Consider the following 23,460-nt stretch of genomic DNA (forward strand, 5'->3'; position numbering starts at 1 on the left):
TTCCTCTTGGTTACCTTTATCCCTATCTGTTTTACATCTCTCTCAAACATAGTGCTGATTAAGTGGAAGTTAAATACTATGTTTACTCAAATACAAGACCAGGATTTTTGTCCAATCAGCATGGGGAAAAAAAGACCCTTGCCTTACATTCACATATAAGGAAACTTTATTAACTAGATTGTCTAGCATTAAACTGCTGCCAAAAGCAGCATGTGCTCAGTAAATGGAAACCGACTATGAAGCTGATTAAATGCAGCCAGCACTGAGCATGATTATAAAACACACGACCCACATTTGGCAAATATGGATGGAAACCTACCGCAATGCCAGGTGAGTGCTTCTGAATAAGATATAGAATAGTGTCCATTAAGCACAGTCCTCTTAACTGCCAATTCTTTTTCAAAGCATGGTGAGCCACTGCATTGCATACACTTTGACTTCCTCTTCATTCTCACAGCTGAGCTATGCCTTTCTTTCCCATTTCCAATGATTCCTGTTCCTTCACCATCCTTAAATGTCTGGCAAATGTCACCGTATGGGGTCCCAAACAGTTCACCCCAAATCGCTCTGTTGCCCCCTCTCTCAGCCTGTTGCATATGATTCATGTGGCCCTGCCTTCCATGAGATGAAGCCAGACCAAGTTGTCTTGTGTCTCATCTGCATATAAATTTTTGGAGCATCCCAGGAATCATGACAAGAACACTCCGTTGCAGTCATGAGTCAGGGTCTAATTAGCACATGCATGCTTTGTAGGGGATATATGCAGTACACACACATATTGAGCAGTTCCGAGCTGTGGAGACCACCTTGACTTGAAATGCTGTTGACTCTGCTGGGGTCTGGCCCAATTAACTATATGGTAAATCATGAGCTTTTTGGTTTTGAACTAATATGCATAGTTTGCACTATATGGGGAAGTGGTGTTACCACTAAGGCAGTGTTTTTAGTTGCACTTGGGTATAACTGTTTTTCTGGCATTGGGTACTACCTGCAGAGGTAATGTATTCTTCATCTTCCACTTGCTGCTGGAGTGGGAAGATCCTGGCTTTATGCCCACTTTATGGAAATAGGAGGCACTTCTCTAGCTTGCTCCTGCACCCTTATGCCTGAGGGCAAGCAAAACTTGGGGGCATCCAAACCCTGAGCTTCCAGGCTTGGTCCGTCCTGCACATAGGATTCCTGCCAAAGGATCTGAACAAAGAACATCTGAAGCCCCAGGTGTGGCAGAGGATATTTGCCAGTAGTAGGGCCACTTGTGGTTCTGGGTCGACTCACAGATTTGGAATTGATTTGGCTTGGAACACAAAACATCCCCACCCCACCCCCTAACAAAGTTTGTACTATATATAAGTAGGTGCCAAAGTGCTGCTTATATAAATGTGTTTATGGAGCACCTGTGCTAAAATTTGCAGCAGTTTCCCAAAAAGGTAACATTCATCAATTCTGCATGAACTAAGTCTATAGGTAGTACATTCAAACTACTACACCTATGTTTAGTTTCAAGGTCAGTGGCTGCATCTACACGAGAAGCTTGTTACTAGTGTGCAGTAGCATCGTGTGGCAGAAAGCATGACATGATGCTATTGCACACTAGAAATGAACTACTGCACAATCAGCCTGACCTAGAAGCCATTCAGTGATGTTATTGCACAGTAACTCTGGTTACTGCTCAGTCACTTAGTACTTGTGTAAACTAAATTACTGCATTGTAATGACTGAGCAGTCAGTGTTTCATGTAGACGTGGCCAGTGTTTTCAAATTTGCTTCTCACTTCTATGGGCTCAGGGAAAGCAGGGTCTGAGAGCAAGAAGTGGAGGAAGAGGCTGCAGGGGAAAGAAGTTGGGGGAAGGCAGAGGGCAAAGGGGATACCTGAAACACCCCCAGATTTATTTTTGCTGCTGTAGCAGTGGGATGGAGACAAATTCAAGGCAAACCTCCAATAACTAGATTTTATACCTGTAAAATTATAATAAATTAAAAATTTTCCTAATGTAGAATTTAATTATTGGGGGGGCTTGTCCTATAATCAAAGTAATTTTATGTTTGAGTAAATGCAGTATTTCTATTATAGTGGCAGCACCTTCAAACATCAGCAAAACTGAACTGGTAATGATAAGAAATGCTGTGATGTTAACAATGGGATAAACTTAATTCACATTGTAAAGGATATACAGCTAAAACAAATATAGAAAAGGTCAGGGTCAATTTTCATGTGCCTCTGTATATGTGCCACTGTATTTTATGTTACAATGAAAATTGAAAGCAAAAGATCAGTTCAGAAAAAGTGGAAGGAGGGTGGGCAGCTTAAGGTTTGGGAATGCTACAGAAAGGGGAGCTGAACTGTAAGAAAAGGGGGCTTGGACCACCTATGGTTTTTAGAGGACACAGGTTTTAAATTCCATGGTTCATCAGATATCTGCAGGGAGTAAGTAGGGTTCCATACACTGTTCAGGAGGTCAGGATGTAAAGGGTATGACTATTTTGCCAGCACTGTACAGTAACTCCAGGCCATGTTGACATGCCCAAACCAATTTTAAGCTGGCAAGTACAGGGGTAATAGCAGGCGCGCTGCAGTGGTGGTGGTGGTGGTGGGAGGAGTGGGCCTGGGCCCCCACGCAGGGGGGGAGGAGGCTCGAGCCCGAACTGGGAGAGAAGCTGGGCCAGTGCAGCAGGGGGAGCAGTGGGCCTGGGCTGACCAAATGGTGGCAGTAGCGGTGGTGGGGGAGGGAGCAGTGGGCTTGGAGCCGACCAGGGCGGGGAGGGGGAGGAGTAGGCCCAGGCCCAAGGCGGGAAGAAGGCTCGCTACTCTTCTCCCACAGCCGCTGCCTTGTCAGGCTGGGCCCACTGCTCCCCCCACTGCTGCTGCGGGCAGGTTTCTCCCCTGGCTCGGGCTTGGGCCTCCTCCCCTGCTCGGGCCCTGGTCCACTCCTCCCCTTCCTCCCCCCGTCAGCTCCGAGCCCACTCCTCCCGTTCCCTTGCTGCCACCAGGTCAGCCCAGGCCGTGGCGGCCTGGCTTCTCCCCACCCTTGGGCCCAGTCCTCCCCCTCATTGGGCCTGGGCCCAGACCCCAAGCAGCAGGAGGTAAAAGGGGGAGCAGACCTGGGCAGCGGGGGTGGGCACGGGGCTCCATCCCCACACGCTCTCTTCCCCTCCCATTCCTGATGGGCAATCGGCTAGTGTGTGTGTCTGTGTGTATATGTATATGTATGTGTATATGTACACACTTCTGTGGAGTAAGTTGGCTGTTTGTACAGCCTTGAAAGAGTCTTATTAAATTCTAAGTATCCTTATATTTTTAAATCATCCTTACGGCTCTACCTAACATAATAGTAGGTGTGTCTACACCAGATGTTTATTGCCTAGTTAGCTCCAGAGTAAAGTCTCAGCGTCTACACATGCAGCCCTATTAGGCTGCAGTAAACTCCTAAATGCTGCTGTAGATTAGTATTTGTAAACACAAGCGCTATGCTGCAGCAGCATTTAATGCGGCGCAATGCACGTGTAGATGCTGACGGCGCTGGCTGGGGCACGAGGATGCTTCAGTGTAGGGACTGCCTGCCAGCTAACCCTGCATTGGAGCACCCCTGTGCTCCAGCCAGCCCCTCCCACCACACTGAGCTGGGTCAGAGCAGTCTCAGGTTTGGCAGGCTGACCCCTGGGGCTCCCTGCCAGCTGCAGCTGCTCCAATCCATCTCAACGTGCTGCAGTTCCAGGTGCATGTGTAAACACAGCACCTGGCAACAATAAACGCTGATGCGAACTGCACTGGGTTTATCATTCACATTATAGTGCATGTAGACATTCCCAGTGTTATCCAAGTATCATAGAAGGCATAATTTGGCTCCTAAGACATTATTGGTAGCAATGACAGTTCAGAAGAAAAGAATGCAGTTTGATAGATTGCAGGTTCATTTGCGAGGTGGACAGTTTTAACTTAATCTGAAAATTAGAGTGCTATAATGCAACCTTGGGACAGTCACTATTCAGTGCAGAATTGTATTTTTAAGAGTGTCTGTTTTCATCCTCTGACAAGTTTGCTAACTGCCTATATAAATGTTATTAATGAAACCTGTCCAAGTTTGGTTTAAGGAAAAACTGATAGCACACGTTAGATGTTGTTTCAAGGTCTATAAAAGTGAAGTCCCCATCCACATCTGCTTGCAGTGAAAACATCTAGTGACAGGAATGTCATTAAAGTATTACAGAAATGATCTAGTTGATTACTACACCGTAAATAAAATTAGGAGCAAGAAACATAATAAGCATCTTTTTGGAGTGGCTGCCATATTTTGAAGACCTCAAAGTTCTAAGAGATAAGAGGCTCATATCGTGTTTTAATTGCATGCATTGTAAATTTTGAATATCTACCTTACAGTCAAAATATGATTGGCATCATTAGTGCCAAGGGTCTAGTTCTCTGAAAGGGTTTCCTGACCCAATGTGCCTTTAAAAATAATACTGCTTTTCTGAAGGCTTGTCTTTCCTCTTTAGGTGTTCATACTTTCATGCCTGTGGTTTTTATTAACAAAGTTGAGATGTCTTCCTCCTTCAGCATTTTTCATGATTTTGCTAATTTGTAGAAGAGCTGTAGTGATTTAAAGTACTAGGAAAACAACATATTACTTACAATAGTTTTGACTTTTGAGCTGTATTGCTCTTTCCTCTGTGCACTGTAGACTGTATGCTACAATTAAGACAATTATGTATAAAGGCATGCATGTGTGAACGTGAATTTTTAGATAAATATCATGCAAATGGATTGGGGTGCCTAGCCCTACTGCCTTGCAAGCTGGCTTTGCTCCCCTGGGAGCCCTTCAGCTGGTCTTTTTAATATGAACAATCGACTTTGTCCCAAAAAAAGAAAAGAAAAAAGTAAAGCACAACTTTAACCTTTCTTCAGGGGGCAGGAAAGGCCCTTGTAGCTCTGGCCCCTTCTTAATAGTGAGCTCTTTTGAGTTCCAGGCTGCTTCCTAGCCATAAACTCTTTGTTCCCAGCTTGAGCTCTTTGCTCTTTCTCCCTAAGGAGTTTTAACTTCCAGCTATTCACCCACTGCTGGGTTCCTACCCCAGGGCTGTCCATCTGCCTTAAAGGCCAGACCACCCTGTTAGAGATTCCATATCAATATTTCAAAGGTTCAGATTAAGGCATGATCAAATATTGTATTTAGTAAATATCTGCAAATGAACATGCAAACTACAGAAAATATATATAGAGGAGGACAAAGAAGTCTCATAACAGGAATCTTAAATCCTGAAACCACTCAATTAGCTTGAGTTAAAGGATCATCATATTCATGATCAACCCATGATCACACAAGTTATGAAGTTAAGACAATATTCACTACTGTAGGTATTTCAGTTCTGATCAAGTCTCAAATACATAAAAAATAGTTTTTTGAATGTTTGTGTCTCAAATGTGGACATTTGAGACGAGCTTATTTTAAATGTCAAGGTGACAAATTTGTGAATACAAACTGAGCTCCCAAAACTTCTTCAATACAAAGATAACTGCTTACAAGAACAGCTTGCAAGTCTGTGGCACCGTCCATTCCAAACTCTATGCCTTTATTAAGCTTCTTACCCAGTCTGATCTATAAAACTGACCTAGACCTGAACAACGGTGCACCAGCCATTCCATCTGTTGGCTTTCCTGGTCTTTCACTTCTTGGTTTCAGGTGTCCGCCTTATTTCAAAGCTATAAATTCTTGTTGTTTTAATGAATTGAAGAGACAAGTTTGGATTTGATAGGAAAAAGAGTTAACTGGAAATGCTTGATAAAGTTTCTTTTAATAGAGGAAGCAAAATGAGTATATGCAAGCGATACACTACTAAATACAAATCCAAGTAATCTGATGTCCTTATGTAGTAAAAACACTTTAATACTGTTTTTCTCCTGATAGCCTTCAACATGATCATCTTCTTTCGGTAACTATTTAGTAGCCCATAACTCTTTCATTTTTATACACGACTTTTCCTTTAACAATAACATATTCAATCAATTCTTGATGTCCCCCAAACTGGTAAATCAAGTGCTCCCACCTAAAAAGACAATAAAGCATTTTGGTAATTCAATAACTTCATAAAAACAGATCACACACATCATAAAGGGCCTGCTTGAATTACAAGAAACAAATATTTGTCAATTATTTATTGATCCTTTGTCTCAATATTATCAGACAATATTATATTAATAGAGTGAGTTAACATAGAAATCAGTAGTGAATTTCTTGTACTGTTTTCAGCTAAATTTGTAAAAAAACCCTTTTAAATATATATGGTTCTAGGTTTTAATCTTATCATCATGGGCCTCAATCTCCACAGGAGTGATTTATATCTATTGAACAGGAATACAAACTTAGGTGTAAAATGTTCCTACTGTACAGATTTAACGATTCCAAAGGTATAGGACAATGGAAAATCAGACTCTCTTGTCTTAAATTAGGTTTTAAATACCAGTGTAAGTACCTACCTTGATGAATTAATGACAATAAAATCACCTTGTTTGCCAATCTCTATGGAGCCATGTGTATGGGATCTTCCCAAAGCATAAGCTGCATTAATGGTGGCAGCTGCTAATGCTTCATTCATTGACATTTTCATATTTACACAGGCCAAATGCATTACCATGGGCTAATAAAAAGGGAGAGGAAAACAGGAAAAAAAAGTCAGCTACCTGTTCCATAATGCCCAAGGCTCCCCATGATGGGTGAGAAAAAGAGCAAAATGCAAGACACAAGTTCATTTTTAAACAGGAAATGGAAACACTGGATGTTTCTTCCTTCTACAGAACTGTCTGGGCCTCCCAATTCAGATGTGAAAATCAGGAACTTCTGAGTCTTCAAAGAATTTATGGGGAATAGTTTCTGAGTTTGATACAGAGCTGGGGCAATTATTTTAAACTGAGGATATAGTTCTCAGGCTGTGTATTAAGAAGGCTCCTAATCGAGCAAGGCCTCGCCAGAAGTAAGAGCATGTTGGACAGATGCTTGGTTGGGATGGCTTAGTCAGGGACAATCCTACCTTGAGCAGGGGGGTTAGACTAGATGATCTCATGAGGTCTCTCCCAGCTCTACTTTCCTGTGATTCCATGAGTAGGGCTGTGCAAAGCTTCAGTCACTGATTTGATTTGGAGGAGATTTGGCGGCCAAATCTCCGAATCTGAATTGAACTGGGAGACCCATTCATAGGTCTGAATGGAATCCAAAACCTCTGAACCAATTCGGAAGATTCTGATAGGCCAGGGAGATGTAGGCACAGTCAGGCGACTGCAGGTTCTCCCATGGCTCCTCGGGCTGTGCCTGCCTCACCCCAGGCGGGGGGAGCTGTGGGACAAGGCCCCATGGCTGCCCTGCCCGGCCCCAGCCTCCTCGCACTTAAAAAAAAAAAAAAAAAAAAAAAAAGCCAGGCACTCACTGGCTCTGGCAGCGGTAATCAGGGCGTCTGAGAGCTTGTGGCAGAGCACCCCCCTCCAAGCGCAGAGCAGTGGGGATTGCCCTCCCCCACTGCCTGGCACCTGTGCGGCAGCTGCCCCATGGAGCAGGTGCAGCATGGCTCTGCATGCTGTCTGGGAGCTGGGGCCACTGGGGCTAAATGGTGCCAGGCTCTGGCTGACAGGTGGAACCACCCCAGCTCCCAGACAACGCGTGGCACCCTGCTGAGCCACGCTGCACCTGGGGCGCGGGTGCCAGGTGGGGGGGGCGGGGCAATCCCCACTGCCTCGTGCTGTGCAGTAGGGCTCTGCCACAGGCCCTCAGAGGCCCTGATCACTGATGCTGCAGCTCGTGAGTGCAGGGCTTTTTTTTTTTTTTTTTTTTTTTTTTAAGTGCCAGGAGGCTGGGACCGGGTGGGGAATGGGGCTGGGCAGGGCAGCCATGGGGGCTTCTCCCATGGCTCCCCCAGCCTGGGGAGAGGCAGGCACAGCCAGATGAGCCACGAAAGAACCTGTAGCCACCCAGCTGTGCCTGCCTCTCCCTGGCCAATCCAAATCTCCGAATCAGTGCTGAATCAGCACTGAATCTCTGATTCTGATTCGGCTGAATCGAATGGGGACAGTGATTCAAATCACCAAATCAAATCACTGTCCTCTGAATCAGCCGAATCTGAACACAAATTGAATACTTCCCTATTCGCACAGGCCTATCCATGAGCTGTGACTGTCGGAGACTGTTAGCAACTGGGGGTAGTGTAATATGCATAAAGAATATCTTACCATAGAAAAGCAGTATGCATTAGGATTAAAATCACTGCCAAGAGCAACAATAACGCCTTCTTGTAACATTTTTCTAGCCTGAGGTTGTTTCAGTCTAGAAAAAAATATCAATGTCAATACAGGACATCCAGCTATTACAATTTGCATTACTATGGAATAAAAATCTTTGAGTTTGGATACTATATGCTTTCAGTTTCACTAACTGCTTTGCAGGAAAAAGACCAAACTTTGCTTTCTACTCCATACCCAAAACCCTAATGATGTTGTGCACTGCTCTTGCAGTAGCTGTAATTAGTTTACTTAGTTTATTATAGTTCTATCAAGTACCTGCCCTTCAGGCCTCTGTAGTTAAGGTTACTTATCCTCCAGGACAATTGCAGATTTTGCAAAATCCATTTTAATTTTTTTAAATGTAGTTCTTGATCTTATGGTTGTAGAGAACCTTCCAAACATGAGCAGTTTGTAGAATTCTCTTCCTGAACTGACAGACAACCTAAAACAACTCTGAAATGCAAAAATGTTCATTTCCCCATTCATCTCAATGAGATGTTAACACTTCTGCTTAATTAGGACGCATCAAAGGATTTTTTAACAAAAGGTCTTCACTTGTGCATCTACTTTGTGCAAATCCTGGAAGGTAAGTAGGTAAATTGAGTAAGTGTATGTTCAAGTGACCAAAAGGCCAGATATACTAGTTAATACAAGTGTTGTCCTTTTTCCACACTGAACGATGCTGAATGCAAAGGTAACTTGACTAGCTCAAAGGTTAGCTACTACATAAAGTCATAATTCTACACCAGCAATTATACAAACCTCCCACAATCAATGGGATATCTCCTGTGAGCTGACCCTCAGCAACAAATAAAAGTTTAATATATTCCTCTCTCCATGTTATGACATTGAGATCCTTGATCAAATTAGACAGCAGTTGGAAATTTCATTTTGAGTGTGCTCATGTGAGCCTGGATCCTATAAACACTTCACAAATGCTTAACGTTATTGCCATGGGTAGTTCTGTTGAAATAAATGAAGTTACTTAGGACAGTAAAGTTAAACACTTGCATAAGAGATTGCAGAATTATGGTCTTTGTTAAGAAAGCTACTTTGAACTGAGAACTGTTTTAGTCATTGTGCAGCAAATCGAAATGGAATTGGATGTTGCCCCTAGAAATAAATCAATGGAGAAAAAAATTAAAGGTTTTCAGATGACTATCTACTATTTTTAAAATTCATTTTGTGTGGATTTAAATTAACTTAAAAAGGACAATTAAAAATATGTCACATATTTCTGTATTTCATTATATGTGACAGTAAATCAGTGAGAAAACAGTGCCTGTTCTTTGAATTGTATCATGCTATGATAATTACTATACTTGAAATTTTTCTTTTAAGGTGCTCCTATGTTTCACATGCCATTCCACCTTCATATTCCTTGGATACACTGATCTGAGGGAATGAAAAAAACTAACAAAAGGTCCAACTGGGAGACTGCTGTCTTGGATTCTTTGGGCCAACTCCTGTACACTTGCTACTGCACACTTGGGAGCTGCAGTGGCCTCATCCTGGGAGAGTGCAGACTTCTTGATTACCATTAATGTGAAAAGGAGTTGAGGGGAATCTGCATCTCATTGGATGTGCTTTCTTGCTCTTCAGTAGCCATTTATCACCCTCCTTCTTAGCACCTCTCAGATTATGGATCTTTACTAACTAGTCAAACTAGTTTCTCAGCACCGTCTTTTATACTACTTTGATTTTAATTTCTTGGCATCATTAGTGTATTAGCATGAAAGGATTTTACTAAAATGAAGCTATTGTTGCTATATTTCTGGTTTTAAAGATAAAATGAGGTTGTCCTTTTATACCTGGAAAAGCGCAGGCTCAGGGGTGACTTAATGGCTGCCTATAATTTATAAGGGGTGTACATCAGGATCTGGGGGAACACCTGTTCACCAGAGCATCCCAAGGACGACAAGGTCAAACAGTCACAAACTCCTCCAAGACCGTTTTAGGCTGGACATAAGGAAAAACTTCTTTACCGTATGAGCCCCCAAGGCCTGGAATAGAGTGCCTCAGAGGTGGTGCAAGCACCTACTCTGGACTCCTTTCAGAAGTGTTTGGACGCTTATCTTGCTGAGATTCTTTGACCCCAGCTGACTTTCTGCCCCTGGGGCAGGGGGCTGGACTCAATGATCTTCTGAGGTCCCTTCCAGCCCTAGTGTCTAAGAAATCTGCATATTTTAAATATCTGTCAAATGCAACTAGAGCTTTTGAGAAAACTTCTAATGCTTTCTGCTTAGAATCAAAGTTTCTGAAATGAGACCTACAATCTTTCACCTGGCTAGAGAAAGAAATGGTCCATTTCTTAACATCATGCTACTGTAGAAACAAGTGAGCAAATATGCATATTGCAGATATAATTTGAATTAATGAAAACTAACCAGTTTGTATCTTCAGTTGATATCTTGATGTTTTAATTAATTTATCAGCTAGATTAATATGTATTAATGGAATCACTGAGTTAAGAAAGTCAAGGATCTATGACTCCAATTCTTGAATAAGACTCTCAAGCCTCAAAATGTTTCTGCTGTTACAGTTGTGACTATACTTTTCAATCCATTAAAATGATATTACCTCAGCATGTAGGCAGTAGTTGGTAAAAGGACAGCTGCACACTTAGCCTTTGCCATAGCAGCGATGCCTTCATCACTAATTTCTTCCAGATGGCTTATAGCTTGTGCTCCTAATTCAGCTCCAAGCTAAGTAGCACATCAAAAAAAAACATTAACAGAAAAATCAGTCAGCGATACCAATGAATTGTTGAAGCAATGTCCCTATCAAAGTTCTTGGACAGATCATTTGTTATGGCAATTATGTATAATGCTATTGTACACAAATTGTGCATAAAACTTAAAATGTGCATAAAATGTGCATACAATACAGAAGAAATCTAGTGGAAACTGATACTGTTTGCAATGGAAATGGGAAAAATTATGAAATCCAAGAGCAATGTACCATACAGACTTCTGTGCTTGATTAAATTTGATTTTCTTCAAATACAAGAATAGCTTTGGCAGACCAGACTGTAATATGGAGTATGCAGAGGCGATGTCCAGACTCATACAGACTCCCTTTGACAAAACTGCTACTTGGGTCCATCTCCCTGCATACACTTGCTGCAGTTTTTCTGCAACTGCCAGCCAGAGGAACTGTACCGTCTTAAGGAAAAACACATTTAAGATTTTTTTTTTTAAACCGCGGGCCAAAGCTTGTGCTTTGTACCAGTAATGAATGGGTTCATGGATATCCATCTTTCTGTTTTGCCTCACTTGCAGAAGATAAGCAAAGTCAATGTTTGAATAGCCAGTACAGAATTTACCCATAAAGGTCAAGAGTTCTATGTCTTCAACTCATCAGTTTTGCATATTGATGATATCCTTCTTGTGATCTATTTCATAAACTATGAATCATACTTTTATAAAAGAACACAGAAGCAAAAGTGGCTTAAACATAAATGTGATAAAGAAGAATGAAGTACCTCTGCAGCTTTCATTGGATGAAGTTCATCACCATGGAAGTTAATCTGTAACCCTATATCTTTTCCAGCCTGAAGAATTCTTCTGGTAGAATTTAGATCAAAGACTCCCTTCTCACAGAACACATCTATATTGTTAACATGGATTTCACCACTTAGGTCAAGTTCCTTCAGTTTAGGGAGATGGTTATTGATAATGTCATCTGTGGCTTCAGTAACATTTTTCCCTCTAATGAAAAGAAAATGTCACTAAGGCATAAGAAAAATATCTTTGAACTTTCCAGTATTTTTAAATCATGCCCTTAGAAAAAGACATACATATAAGGAATTCAAAATACTTTTAGTAAGTGCCTGAGTAGCTATATTTTCTAATTTTTTTTACCTGAGTTGATATTTCCAATCTTCTCTATAGCATTCTATTTCCATTGTTAAGCGTAGTTTATTATTACATTTAAAAACAAAAAGCAACAGGAAATATTGTGATGTCATATAAGCACAAGAATTAGTCCTGATATCTTTTTAAAGGGAAAGTATGCTTGCTATCTAGATTATACATACACCAGATTTCCTTAGATACTAATCAAAATGTGTGACCTTTAATACTACAATATTCTTCTACTTTCCTATTTTTCCATTCTAACTTGCTAAGATTTTATCCTTAGAAGCGACTTCCAAATACTTTTGATTTTTACTCAAAAGTTACCTATACCTCATATGTCAATGCTAAGAAGGCCCTTTTGCAGAAAAATGACTTTAAATATACTTTTCTCTTTTAGTATATCATTCAAACTCACTGCTGGTTTTGACTTGGAGCTTCCCAACAATAGACTGCTGCTAATTTCACAACCTCTTAGGCACCTGAAGATGGAACTGCCTTATAAGAGTTTGGGCTTTACTTTGCACCTTTGAAATATAAAAATGATAGTGACACCCTGAAACTAAGTATCTAAGGTAGCATCTGGTCTTTAATTAGGTCATTGTGAAACTGCAACAGCATTATATGAGTGCCATATGTGGTTGATGTTTGGAGTTTTTCATTGACAGTAAATTCATACAGCAAAATTCTGCTCACATTTATAAATGTGGCTGCATGGTTATAAACCAGACCAGATTCTGACAAACTGCTTTTCCTTCTTGTTGTAACAATCCTGAGGGCTGATTTGGCTTTTGCCATGTCTACTCACCACCCTCTCTTTTCTTCTTTTGGCCTGACAGTTTGTGGAGGGGGTAGAGCTGAAGATTCATTCTAGAGCTAAAAGGGAAGAAAGATGAGTCTGTTTCTATTCTTTTTCTTCTGTTTGCTGTTAAGGCCTCCCAAGTGATACACTGAAGACTGTAATCATTCTAAAATGAGATTTTCATTCTGGATATCGCTTTCAAAAATGTTTGCCTGGAGAGAAAGGGATCCAGATCCACAGTACCAACCCCTCCCTGTCCTCTAAAAAGCCTGCATCAGCACCTGAAAATCAGGGGATTAAAAATAAATATTTGGTCTTTTTACCTGACTACTGGATTGAACTGTTAGGGTTTTCTTTATTTTCAGCTCATTTTTACAATCCCAGATCGGAAACTCATGTTAAAGTGAGGGACTTAAGAATCTCAGCCCCTCTCTTTCATTACAATCCTGGAACCTGAGGCTTTCATTTTTTCCCATCATTCCTAACACTGAACGTACTTTGAGGATTTGGAAGCCACCCGTTTCACAGTCACCAAAAATGAGCACCACATTATCCCTTTATTGTTGGGGTTAAAGCATCCATGGCTTTGACCCAAAAAGGGAAGAATTTGAGGAGTTCAAATTCTAATCTAGGCCCAGGCACATGAACTGAAAAGAGAACAGAGTATAGTTTTATGAAACCAAAGACTGCAATGACAAAGGGTACAAACACCCAGGTTTACTCCAGAGTCATGCATGCCAGATTTTGCTCTGCAGGCAGGTTTCTTTCTGGAGTAAGGAGTGTGCAAAGCAGCACTTCATAATACCTGGCTATTAGGTGGCAGGAAAGCCAGTTTGCATGGAGTAAACAGATATCCTGGACTGAAATTCACAATGGCAGTGAACACATTGTTGCATGTACATCAGAGGCACTTTCTCCACTGTAAATTCCCACTTTTCCAAATGTTTTGTACTGTCACTGCGCTGGCTTTTCTCCTCAAACCTGAAGAAGGTTTGCATTTGAAAGCTTGTAGCTCTATCCCAATTATGCAGCTGGTCCAATAAGAGATCACCCAAAGAAATCCTTGCATCTTGCATAATTCCCAGACCATCATGGTTACAGCATCACCTGAACACTATCATAAAATGTTTAGCGTTTTTCAGTCAGCTTCTAGTAGTTTTTATGTTTAACTCTCTTCCAGTTATTAAAGTTGGTACAATATTCCTTTTGGATATGTGCACTAATTAACAAAGGACATTTTACACTAAAAGAAAATCTTAAATTAGGGAGAAATAGATAATATCAAACGATGACAATCAAAAGTACTGTTATGTAGCTGACTCCCAGGATCTGTGTCATTGAAGGGGGATGCTGCACACAATATTTATTTGTTTTAATGCATTCTTCTACCTTGTAGGTTTCTTTTCTCAAGAGGAGACCCTAAAAACATCCTTCCTATGGGGGGAATCAGAAACTGCTCAGGATAACTGCATGCCTGTTGGCTGAATCCATTCAATTTCTGCATAAAACCCAATGATCTGATATTTTTTATAGCTGGCCCTGCTGCACCAATGCAATCTCCACTACTTTAAATTCCGTTAAGCATTACTTGATGTTGAATGCTGCTGTTTCAGGTGCTCTTTGTTGCCACAAGACCAACTAAACTCTATTACAGCTTTCTTTACCTGATACCTGGCTCCTCACCTTAAAATCTGGAAAATATGCCATCTCTTTGCAGTTCATCTGCTGAAGACCCATTTTCATATTTTATGAAACAACATGAAAGCAAGTGTTTAAAAAACAAAAAAAAAAATCACTTTACTTAGGCACAGAATGAGCTCCACAGTATGTCGAGGAGATGCTGATGTCCAGTAACCGTTTAGCCCGTTCAATCACTCTGAGCATTTTAAGTTCTGTTTCGAGGTTTAACCCATATCCACTCTTACACTCAACCAAAGTGGTTCCTGCACTGATCATACGTAACAGTCGGTGTTTGAAGGTATTGAACAGCTCTTCTTCTGAGGCTTTCTGGGTGTGTTCCACAGTAAAATGTATTCCTCCCCCAGCTTGGTGAATATCCATATAGGAAGCACCTGCCAGCTGAAGCAAAATTATCAATTAAATGTGGATTTTTATTTTTTTCAAGGGATTCTGAGTTGTTGGCCTGTTCTGCAGTGGATACGGGTAACCAGCTACAAGATGGAATTAAAATGTGGGAAACTCTCTCATGGAGGCAATAACTCAGCCTGGATCCGGTCTGCTACTGATGGGGAAAAAAGGAAGTTAAATGTACCTGGAATTGATCAGAAAAGGTAATTGGGTAGTTCTTCCCATGCTGTAGCTGCTTTGGGCCAGTTAAATAAATGCAAAGAAATACCAAAGCCGGAGGCTGTCTGCCAGACATGTCTAAGTACCATTACCCGCCTCTGGACTAAGAAGTGTTCTGGCATAGGCCACGGGCATGACCATTCTGCCCCACTGTAATTGCAGCAATGATGAACGTTTGGGAAGTACTCAGAGCTTCCTTGGTCCTGCATCCGTGCTGGATCTGGCCCCTGAAAGACAAATAGTGTTGCCAGGCTGCAAGAGAGAAGCACGTCAGCTCTGAAAACAATCTTCCTTGCTGGCTGAATCCAATGGGATTTCACTATCTCCTTCACTATGAGCCAGCACCTAGTAAATTAGACCATGAGTGTCCTCGGCAGGAGAACAGCAGCATGTCTGAGTCCTGCCTTATGCCTAGGTTAGACAGAAATTTCCTCAGAGGTGGAAGAACTGTAGGAAGGAATGTCTTTTAGAAGACCGTATCTCCTTGTTTTAACATAGATTTGAAGGCACAAGTCAATTTAACCTCTGCCTATAACCCAAATAGTTTAAAAATGGCTACCAGGGGAAGAGGAAGCAAGTGAGAATGAACTGGATTTTGCCTTGCCATGAACAGTTATTACTATTGGTTCTGTCTTCTGTTTTATTTTTGACATCGTCTTGACTAGAAGTTGAATTCAGCACCTGAATATGACTGTATTATCCCTTCAATAGGGACAGCTTTACCATAATGTCAGTAGGAACCCTTTTGCCAGGTTGAGATGCCAGAATTAAGTTATCCCCATCTCTCTACTTCTCAGAATCAATTAACTAGCATCTCTCCTCTCACATAGGAAAACCATATTATCATTAATTCTGTTTATTATTGTAGTTCCTGACAAGCCAACAGAGACTGGTACAACAACTGTGCTAGGTGCATTACAAACAGTGTATGAGATGGTCCCTCCCTGGAAGTGCTTAATAATAAATAATAAGCTCACTCTCAACCTTTGAAATCACACACTGATTTAAAACAAAACAAAACAAAACAAAACAAACAAAATGTCCCAGTGCCACTTCTCTTCTTTCCCTGGATTTCCCTTTCCTTTTTAATTTCCCCTTGTTTTTCCCATCTCTCTTTTCTTTTGCTCCAGTCCCCTCTCTTTCTCTAAAGCCATCTATTATTCTCCCATTCCTTATTATATATGATATGAATGACTATCTTTTGCAGATGAAAACAGGGCTTTAGAGAAAGCAGATATAGTTTGGTGTGATAGCAAACCATAGGAACAGAAAGAAAAACCCTGTAAATATAGGAAATTACCTTCATTGCAAACTCATGGACCCTGTCCCCAGCCCATATTGGATGTGTATGAGCATCTACTAAACCTTAAAAAAAACAAACCAGAAAAAATTAAAACATGCACATGCGAGCAAATTAAAGACATGGTATCAATTCCAACTCCCCAAACTAAAACAAGCAAGCATACAAAAAACCCTGGGTTGGACTTGATGATCTGCTCAGGTCCCTTCCAACCCTACCAACTATGAAACTGTGTATTTCTGTCCAAAAAGATTTTAAGTCACATTGTTACCCCCCCCAAAAAATCTATACACGAGATCCAAGATTACAAGAAGGGTAAATATTTTTGCCTTTTTCCGGGTTATTTTTAGTGAAGTTGGTGACAGCTTGTGTAGCGATTCCGTTTCTCTGACACAGGAGATCAATCGGTCTCCTGTGGGTCATTTGCAAAACAAAATGAGAAATATAGACATGTTTTTAAAAAACAGGGAAACTGCCAGAGAACTAATAGGAGTAGTACTTGAATGCATTTTTAACTCATTTTGAAACTGATGACTTGATTTCAATAGGCACCCTTTTAAAAGTATAAACTGCATACGTTGTCATTAATCTGGCAGTATTCAGTTGACTTCAGTGGGAATCGTCCATGAGTAAAGACTGTGAAATAAGTCCCATGGCATGCTGGAATCCATGTTGAAGAATATTGTTACCTACCTATAATGCTCATAGGATCAGCCTGATTTGTAAAGATAATGTGCTTGCCCAGATTTACTTTACATCTAATGACATTTTCAAAAGTGCCTTACTATTTCAGGTTCCTAAGTGCCATGGACTTTGACCCACAACCACCAATCTGAGGGCAAAGTGGGGTAAGAAGATGTCATGGATGGACTGCTGGTAGACAGAGCAAGGATGGAAAATGGTAGGGAAACAGCACTGCTTTGATTTGCCACTCCTAACTTGCCAACAAGTTGATTTGAGCCAGTGTAGAGCAGGAAGTAATTGGTTGGTATTGGGATGGAGTAGCAGCAGAATACTTTCCCCCTCAGAGTGAAGCCAAGAATGGCACTGCAGTCGTCAGAGTCACAAGTCCACCCTTGGACTGCTCCTGGCAGCAGAAAAAAAATACGTGCCACTCCTCACAGAGGGCTCCAGGTACAGTGACAATCTGGGACTTACCATACTAGATAAAAAAGACTTTTCTGGTGTTTTGTAAGTGGATACTTTGCAAAGTTAAAATATCACTGATGAAAATAGAACCAGGCCTAATGAATGAGAGTTTAGGAAATTGAGGTGCCCATGCTTTATCTGAATACATAGTCAGCCAATCTCTTCTGCATCACTAAAATTAAGAAAATACACGAACCTGGCAATACGCATTTCCCAGAACAGTCAATTATTTTTTCAAATGATGTTTCTGAAAACTGCCTGCGAATAGCATCAACAGGGCCTACAGCTTTTATGCAGCCATCTCTGTAAGCAGCAAACAAACAACAAAAAAGCATTAGTTTGTTTATACATCAAACTCAACCAAGTTGTACATGGAGAGAAGCGAGGTCATTATTAGCAGGACTGCAAAGATGGACAGGGCAAGTCGCTTGCTAATTCAGTGGATGTTTAAAAATACATGTATTATTCTGTTGACATTTTAAGGTACCTGTGATGACCCAGGCCTCTCCTCCCCATGTCATTTTAGATTCAGAAGATGATAATCTTAGGGCCCTTTGTATTGGGATTAATACTTATTTGTACCCTGTAACTCAGAGGTCAAATATTAACATGCTCATTATCCTTTCATTCTGTTCGTATCAAATTCACAGAAAACAACTTCAAATTCTTGTTCCAATACTGAAATTATGTTTAATATTTACTAGAAGATTTTGTTTTCTTTCTGATAGATAGAAACTATTGTAGACCAGCGGGTCAGCAAATGTATGCCACGCTTCAAGTCAGTATCTGCACTGGAATAGGACTGCAAAATGTAAGTGCCAAAACTTGCAGTTACGCAGCTGGAAAAATATAATGTGGGCATGTGAAGTGAAATAGGATTCTTCCCTTGGAATCTAGATAGATAGACCTTGCATGAATTAGAGAGCAAATGCTAAAAAAGGCACTGTCAGGTATCACAATACCTGTGTACTTTTATTTAACTACTATGGTAAAGGAAATTAAAGTTAAATATTAAGAAGGACTTTCTCACTATGAGGGTGGGTAAGCACTGGAACAGGTTATCTGGAACAGCATTTCTCAACCCATGGGTCATGACCCACAAATGGGTAGCAAGAACATATGATGGGGTTGTGAGCAAACTTTAAAAATTGCTTCTTGTTTAAAAGAGAAAAACATGGGAAACTGCTGGTTTCCCTTTGCAGGCTGGCAACGTTCCAGCCTGCCAGGGGCTGCGGTGAGGGCGATCAGGCGGGGGCAGCCATGTGCAAGTGGACATGGCAGCCAGGCAGTGTGGAGAAGCTCCCGCAGCTTCTTGCAGATAAGTCTATGGGCCAGAGGGGCAGGAGCATTGACACCGTGTCACGGGGCAGAGGGGAACAGGTGACACTGCTCTCTACCCCACCTCCTTTCTGGGTTAGAGCCATGGCCTGAGGGGAGCGGCTGTGGCAGTCAGGGTATGGCAGCAGGGTACAGCCACAGTCCAGTGCACAAGCAGCTGGCAGCAAGACAAGGTGACGGCAGCGCGGCCCTCCCTGTGCACCGTCCATTACTTGTCGCACTGCTCTGCCCTCCCGCACCAAGTCCTGCCCATGCTGGTCAACTCAGGCTGCAGCCTCATGCCTGCTGGGGGTGCACAAATCTGCAGGGGTGGCATATTCCCCGCCACGTCCCACCCCTTCCCTTGCCCCACACACTGTGGGGCTGGGGCCAGTAAATTGGGAGTGCAGGGCACCAGCCAGGCTACGGAGTGGCGGACGGTGGGTTGAGAGTGAGGGGAACCGGCAGGGCCAGGGGGCTGGTTTCTCTTTAGGTTGGGACTGGCCATCAATGTTTACAGATGGGTCCTGGTCCAAAAATGAACCACTGATCTAGAAAAGTTGTGGAATCTCTGCCACTATAAGTTTTTAAGAGCAGGTTAGATCAATGGTTCGTAACTTTTTTTTGACTCAAGACACCTCTGGGAAAATGTCAATTCTTAGTTTTCACTCAATTTTTTACTTCAGAAACATAATACAGAAAATCTTGTCTTAAACAGCTCAGAAAGACAGAGTGTTTTTAGCACTATGGAGTCCTAGTTGAAATTTCTAGGATTACCTTGTTAATTGTGTTTGCACACCTAACAGTGTTAACACTGTCTGACACCCTGTGGCACCCCTGAAAGGGTCTCAAGGCAACCCAGGGTGCGATGGCACCCTGGCTGAGAATCAGTTAGATAAACACTTGTCCAAAATATATCCTGCCTTGAGCATGGAATTGGGCTAGATGACCTCTTGTGGTCCCATCCAGACCTATTTTTCTATGAACATGGGTCTAATTACAAATTTGGGACCTTCTTAGCCTAGACTGATGGAAAAAGAGGTATACAAAGAAAGTACAACAGCTTTATTTTGTCTACATAATGTCTCTATCCTCCAAAGTCTGACATGCCTCACCAAGTCTTTACAAGTGAGTAAAGACATCAGTGGCTCAAGTCCTCCATAAAAATGATTGTCTGCTTACACCTTCGCGGGTTGGAATACTAATTTTCTAGCTAATGAGAATGATTATTTTAGAATTTACACTATTTTTCAGCATACTTACTCCAAACTGGCATGGCATGTCACACCTTCCACACTACAAAAACACTGCACCTTTTTATATGTCACACAGTTATTAGAACACCCAAACCAAGGGGTATTCTTTTAAAAAGAACTAAGTATATATTTTTTCCCAAATTAGATTCCCTTCCGTTAAAGAGCTAATATTATGGATCTCCTTTTGCAGCTTTTCTTCTTGGGTGCATTCATCCACATTAAGAACAACACATCTTCTCTGTTTTTCAGCCATAAGCTGTGAGTCAATAAGCACCTGGAAAATCTTCTTCTGAACTGAATCTTTTCAACGCAGACATTGTTAACCTGTTGAGTTCGACGTCATGTAGAAGGCAAAGGCGATTTCCACCGTATAGAATACGCAGAGGAGCGAGCGAGCGCACAGGAGTTGTGGGCTGAAGCTCAGTGATGAAGTGAGCTTCAGTCCCTGAAAGCTTGTGTTATACCTATATATATAGCTGTAGATCTATCTATAGATAGTGATAGGTAGACCGCGATAGCTAAAATATTGATAAACAGTGATAGCTAGCAATAGATATCTATAGATCTATCTATAGATAGAGGTATCTTCTGAGATAGGTAGAGACATGATAGATAGATAGATAGATAGATAGATAGATAGATAGATAGATAGATAGATAGATATCTCCAGATATGCAACTGCAGATAACAGGTATCTCTAGACAGGAGTCGTCCCCCCTCCGATCTATTTATCTATAGAGATAGATTTAGACAGCTAGATGTAGATACACAGATCCCCGCTGATAGAAGACAGCCAGGTATGTCCAGACAGACAGATCCAGACAGGCGTCTCCAGCTCTAGTAAGTCTAGCTGGCTCTAGGCACCGATCTAGCCGTACGTGTAGCTGGACAGCCGGACAGCCCGAGCCGCATGCTGCAGGGGCGCGGGTGCCCGCGCTGCGCTCCCCCCAGGGGTGGCAGCCCTGGCCCGGGCAGGCGCCCCGAGTTGCCCGCCCGGCCCTACCTGCCCACCACGGCGCTGGCGGCCTCCAGCACGGCCAGGCCCCGCGCGCCGCCCCGCGCCAGGTGCGTCTCCCCGCGCGCGCACACGAGCACGAGCTGCCGCGCGTTGTCCAGCAGCAGCCGCTGCTCCCCGGCCATGGCGTGGCGGGACGGCGGGCGCGGGAGGAGGGAGCCGCGGTCGCAGCGCCCCGGGCGGGAATGGCTGGCCGGGGCCTGGGACGAGCGCCGCCGCCTCACGGCTCCCCACCCTGCAGGACTCAGCCGGGTCTGCCGCCCACCAGCCCGCCCCGGCCCCTATTTCTAGCCCCGTCCTTGGCCGTGGCCCCATGCCTAGCCCTGCCCCATGCCTGGCCCTGCCCCCTCCTTGCCCCTGCTCCCTCCGCCACCCGCGGTTCCCTCTGTCAGCCGCTGCCTGCAGGTTTCTCCGACAAGGCGCTGCCACACGGAGGCAAAGAGAAAACAGCGCCCGCGAGGTCCTCGGTCAGCCGCGCCGGCCACAGCACAGCCCCGCGGACGGCCCAGGCGGGCTTGTGACTTGGTCCCAGCGCTGCCCGTGACGGGCCGGATGCTTTCCTGACGCAGCAGAAAGCGTAAGTCCTTCCATGCGTGTGCCTGCTGGGAAATGGGAGTCTCCTCCCTAGCTTGCTCCTAGGGCCCTATGGCTGAGGGCAAGCAAAACTCGGGGCATCCGAACCCCAAGTCTCCAGGCTTGGGCCTGCATGTAGGATGCCCGCCAAAGGATTTGGAAACATCTGAAGCCCCAGGTATGGCTGCATAGGTGGCGGACAGGAGGGGCTAGCAGGGCTCAGCCCCCCCAAACACCAGGGCAGCCTGACTGCAGGCTGCTGGAGCAGGAGGGAGAGGCGTGCATCAGGATCGCAGCTGGCCCAGCATGCCAGTAAGTTTCTTTTGACTGCCGGGGCTTGGGGGAGGCAGACTGAGACCCCCACAGTGCAGGAGGGAGTGGAATAGGGGCAGGGGCAAATCATTCACCCCTGCCCTGCTCCCTACTGCACTGTGGGGATTGCCCCATGACCCAGCTGGGCCAGGGCCCCATTCACGGAGCCAGGCTGGGTCGTGGGGCAATGGGAGCCTGGCAGCTTGTCCAGGGGTGTGGGCGGGTGGCTCCTGCTGCTGCACGCACTGTAGGGGAGCCAGGGAAGGGGGTACACTCCCCTCCCCTGGCTCCCCTGCACTACGCCCCTGGACAAGCTGCTGGGCTCTGATTGCCCCCATGACCAGCCCATTTGGGGCCCCGTTCACAGTGAATGGGGCCCCAGCCAAGTCCTGGGACAATTGGAGCTCAGTGGCTCCTCCAGAGCTGCAGCGTGGGGTAGCAAGGTGGGGAAAAGGAACGGCTGTGGCCCCTGTGCTGCAGCCTTTGAAAGTGGCACCATGTGCCTGGCTGCCCAGCCTGCTCAGCAGCAGGACGCACATGGCACTGCACCGCTTTCAAAGGCTGCAGTGAGGCAGGGAGCAGCCAGAGTGCAGCTGTAGCCCTCCCTTGCCCCGTGCAAAGATCAGGGGGGCCTGGTGCCCTGGCTCTGAAGGAGCCACCGGACTGTTCTCAGGGCAGGGTGGGCACGAGTGTCCCAGGGGCTCCATCCCTTCTGGCCCAGCAGTGCAACTGAGGTTGTCCTCTCTCGAGGTCTGGGCTTCCTCCCTGGGCAGTGCAGGACTAGGGCCAGGCTGGGTAGGGGTTGGGTGGGTACCTGTGCGGGGAGGCAGCCAGGGAGGGTGCAGAACTGGGGTCTGTGGATGCTGGCGCCAGACAATGACCCCTGGCATGGCGAAGGGGTGGCTGCACAGGTGCAGCGGGCCTGGGCCCCAGCCCCGATCACTGCCCAGTCCCAGCCTCCCTCCCTCCCCCCCCACCCCTTCCCCCGCAGGGGCGGGGGGGCATGCACACATGCGTGCACGAGCTCAGCCCCCTCACATTTTTTTCTCCCTCCTATGTGTGTCTGCAGGATGTTTGCCAGTAGTAGTAGGGCTGTGCGAAACGGAAGCATTTCATTTCGACTAGCATTTTGACGTTTTGACAGAACAGTGTTTCGTTTCGACTTTTGTTTCAGGTTGAAACAGCTGTTCAGTTTTGTTCCATCGAAACGTTTCAATGTTTTGCCATTTCAACCCTGTTTCGCCATTTCGCCCATAGGATATAATGGGGAAGGTCAAAACAGGCTATAACTTTGTCACTTCTGGCCAGAGTT

General features: G+C 43.9%; 1 protein-coding gene across 1 annotated transcript; it reads right to left on the reverse strand.

Annotated features, from left to right (window-relative positions):
- Nucleotides 1–5,768: 5,768 nt before the first annotated feature.
- AMDHD1 (amidohydrolase domain containing 1) lies at nt 5,769–21,484 on the reverse strand. Its single transcript, XM_006272991.4, has 9 exons — nt 21,252–21,484; nt 17,872–17,978; nt 16,527–16,591; nt 14,721–14,998; nt 11,745–11,970; nt 10,841–10,965; nt 8,210–8,303; nt 6,470–6,630; nt 5,769–6,039 (listed from the first exon to the last, which is right to left on the reverse strand). Exons 1-9 carry the CDS (start codon nt 21,386–21,388, stop codon nt 5,934–5,936), a joined length of 1,299 nt encoding a protein of 432 aa, XP_006273053.1. The 5' UTR covers nt 21,389–21,484; the 3' UTR covers nt 5,769–5,933.
- Between the last annotated feature and the right edge of the window lie 1,976 nt (nt 21,485–23,460).

Source organism: Alligator mississippiensis, chromosome 4 (genome assembly GCF_030867095.1).
Source record: "Alligator mississippiensis isolate rAllMis1 chromosome 4, rAllMis1, whole genome shotgun sequence".
Taxonomy (NCBI): domain Eukaryota; kingdom Metazoa; phylum Chordata; order Crocodylia; family Alligatoridae; genus Alligator; species Alligator mississippiensis.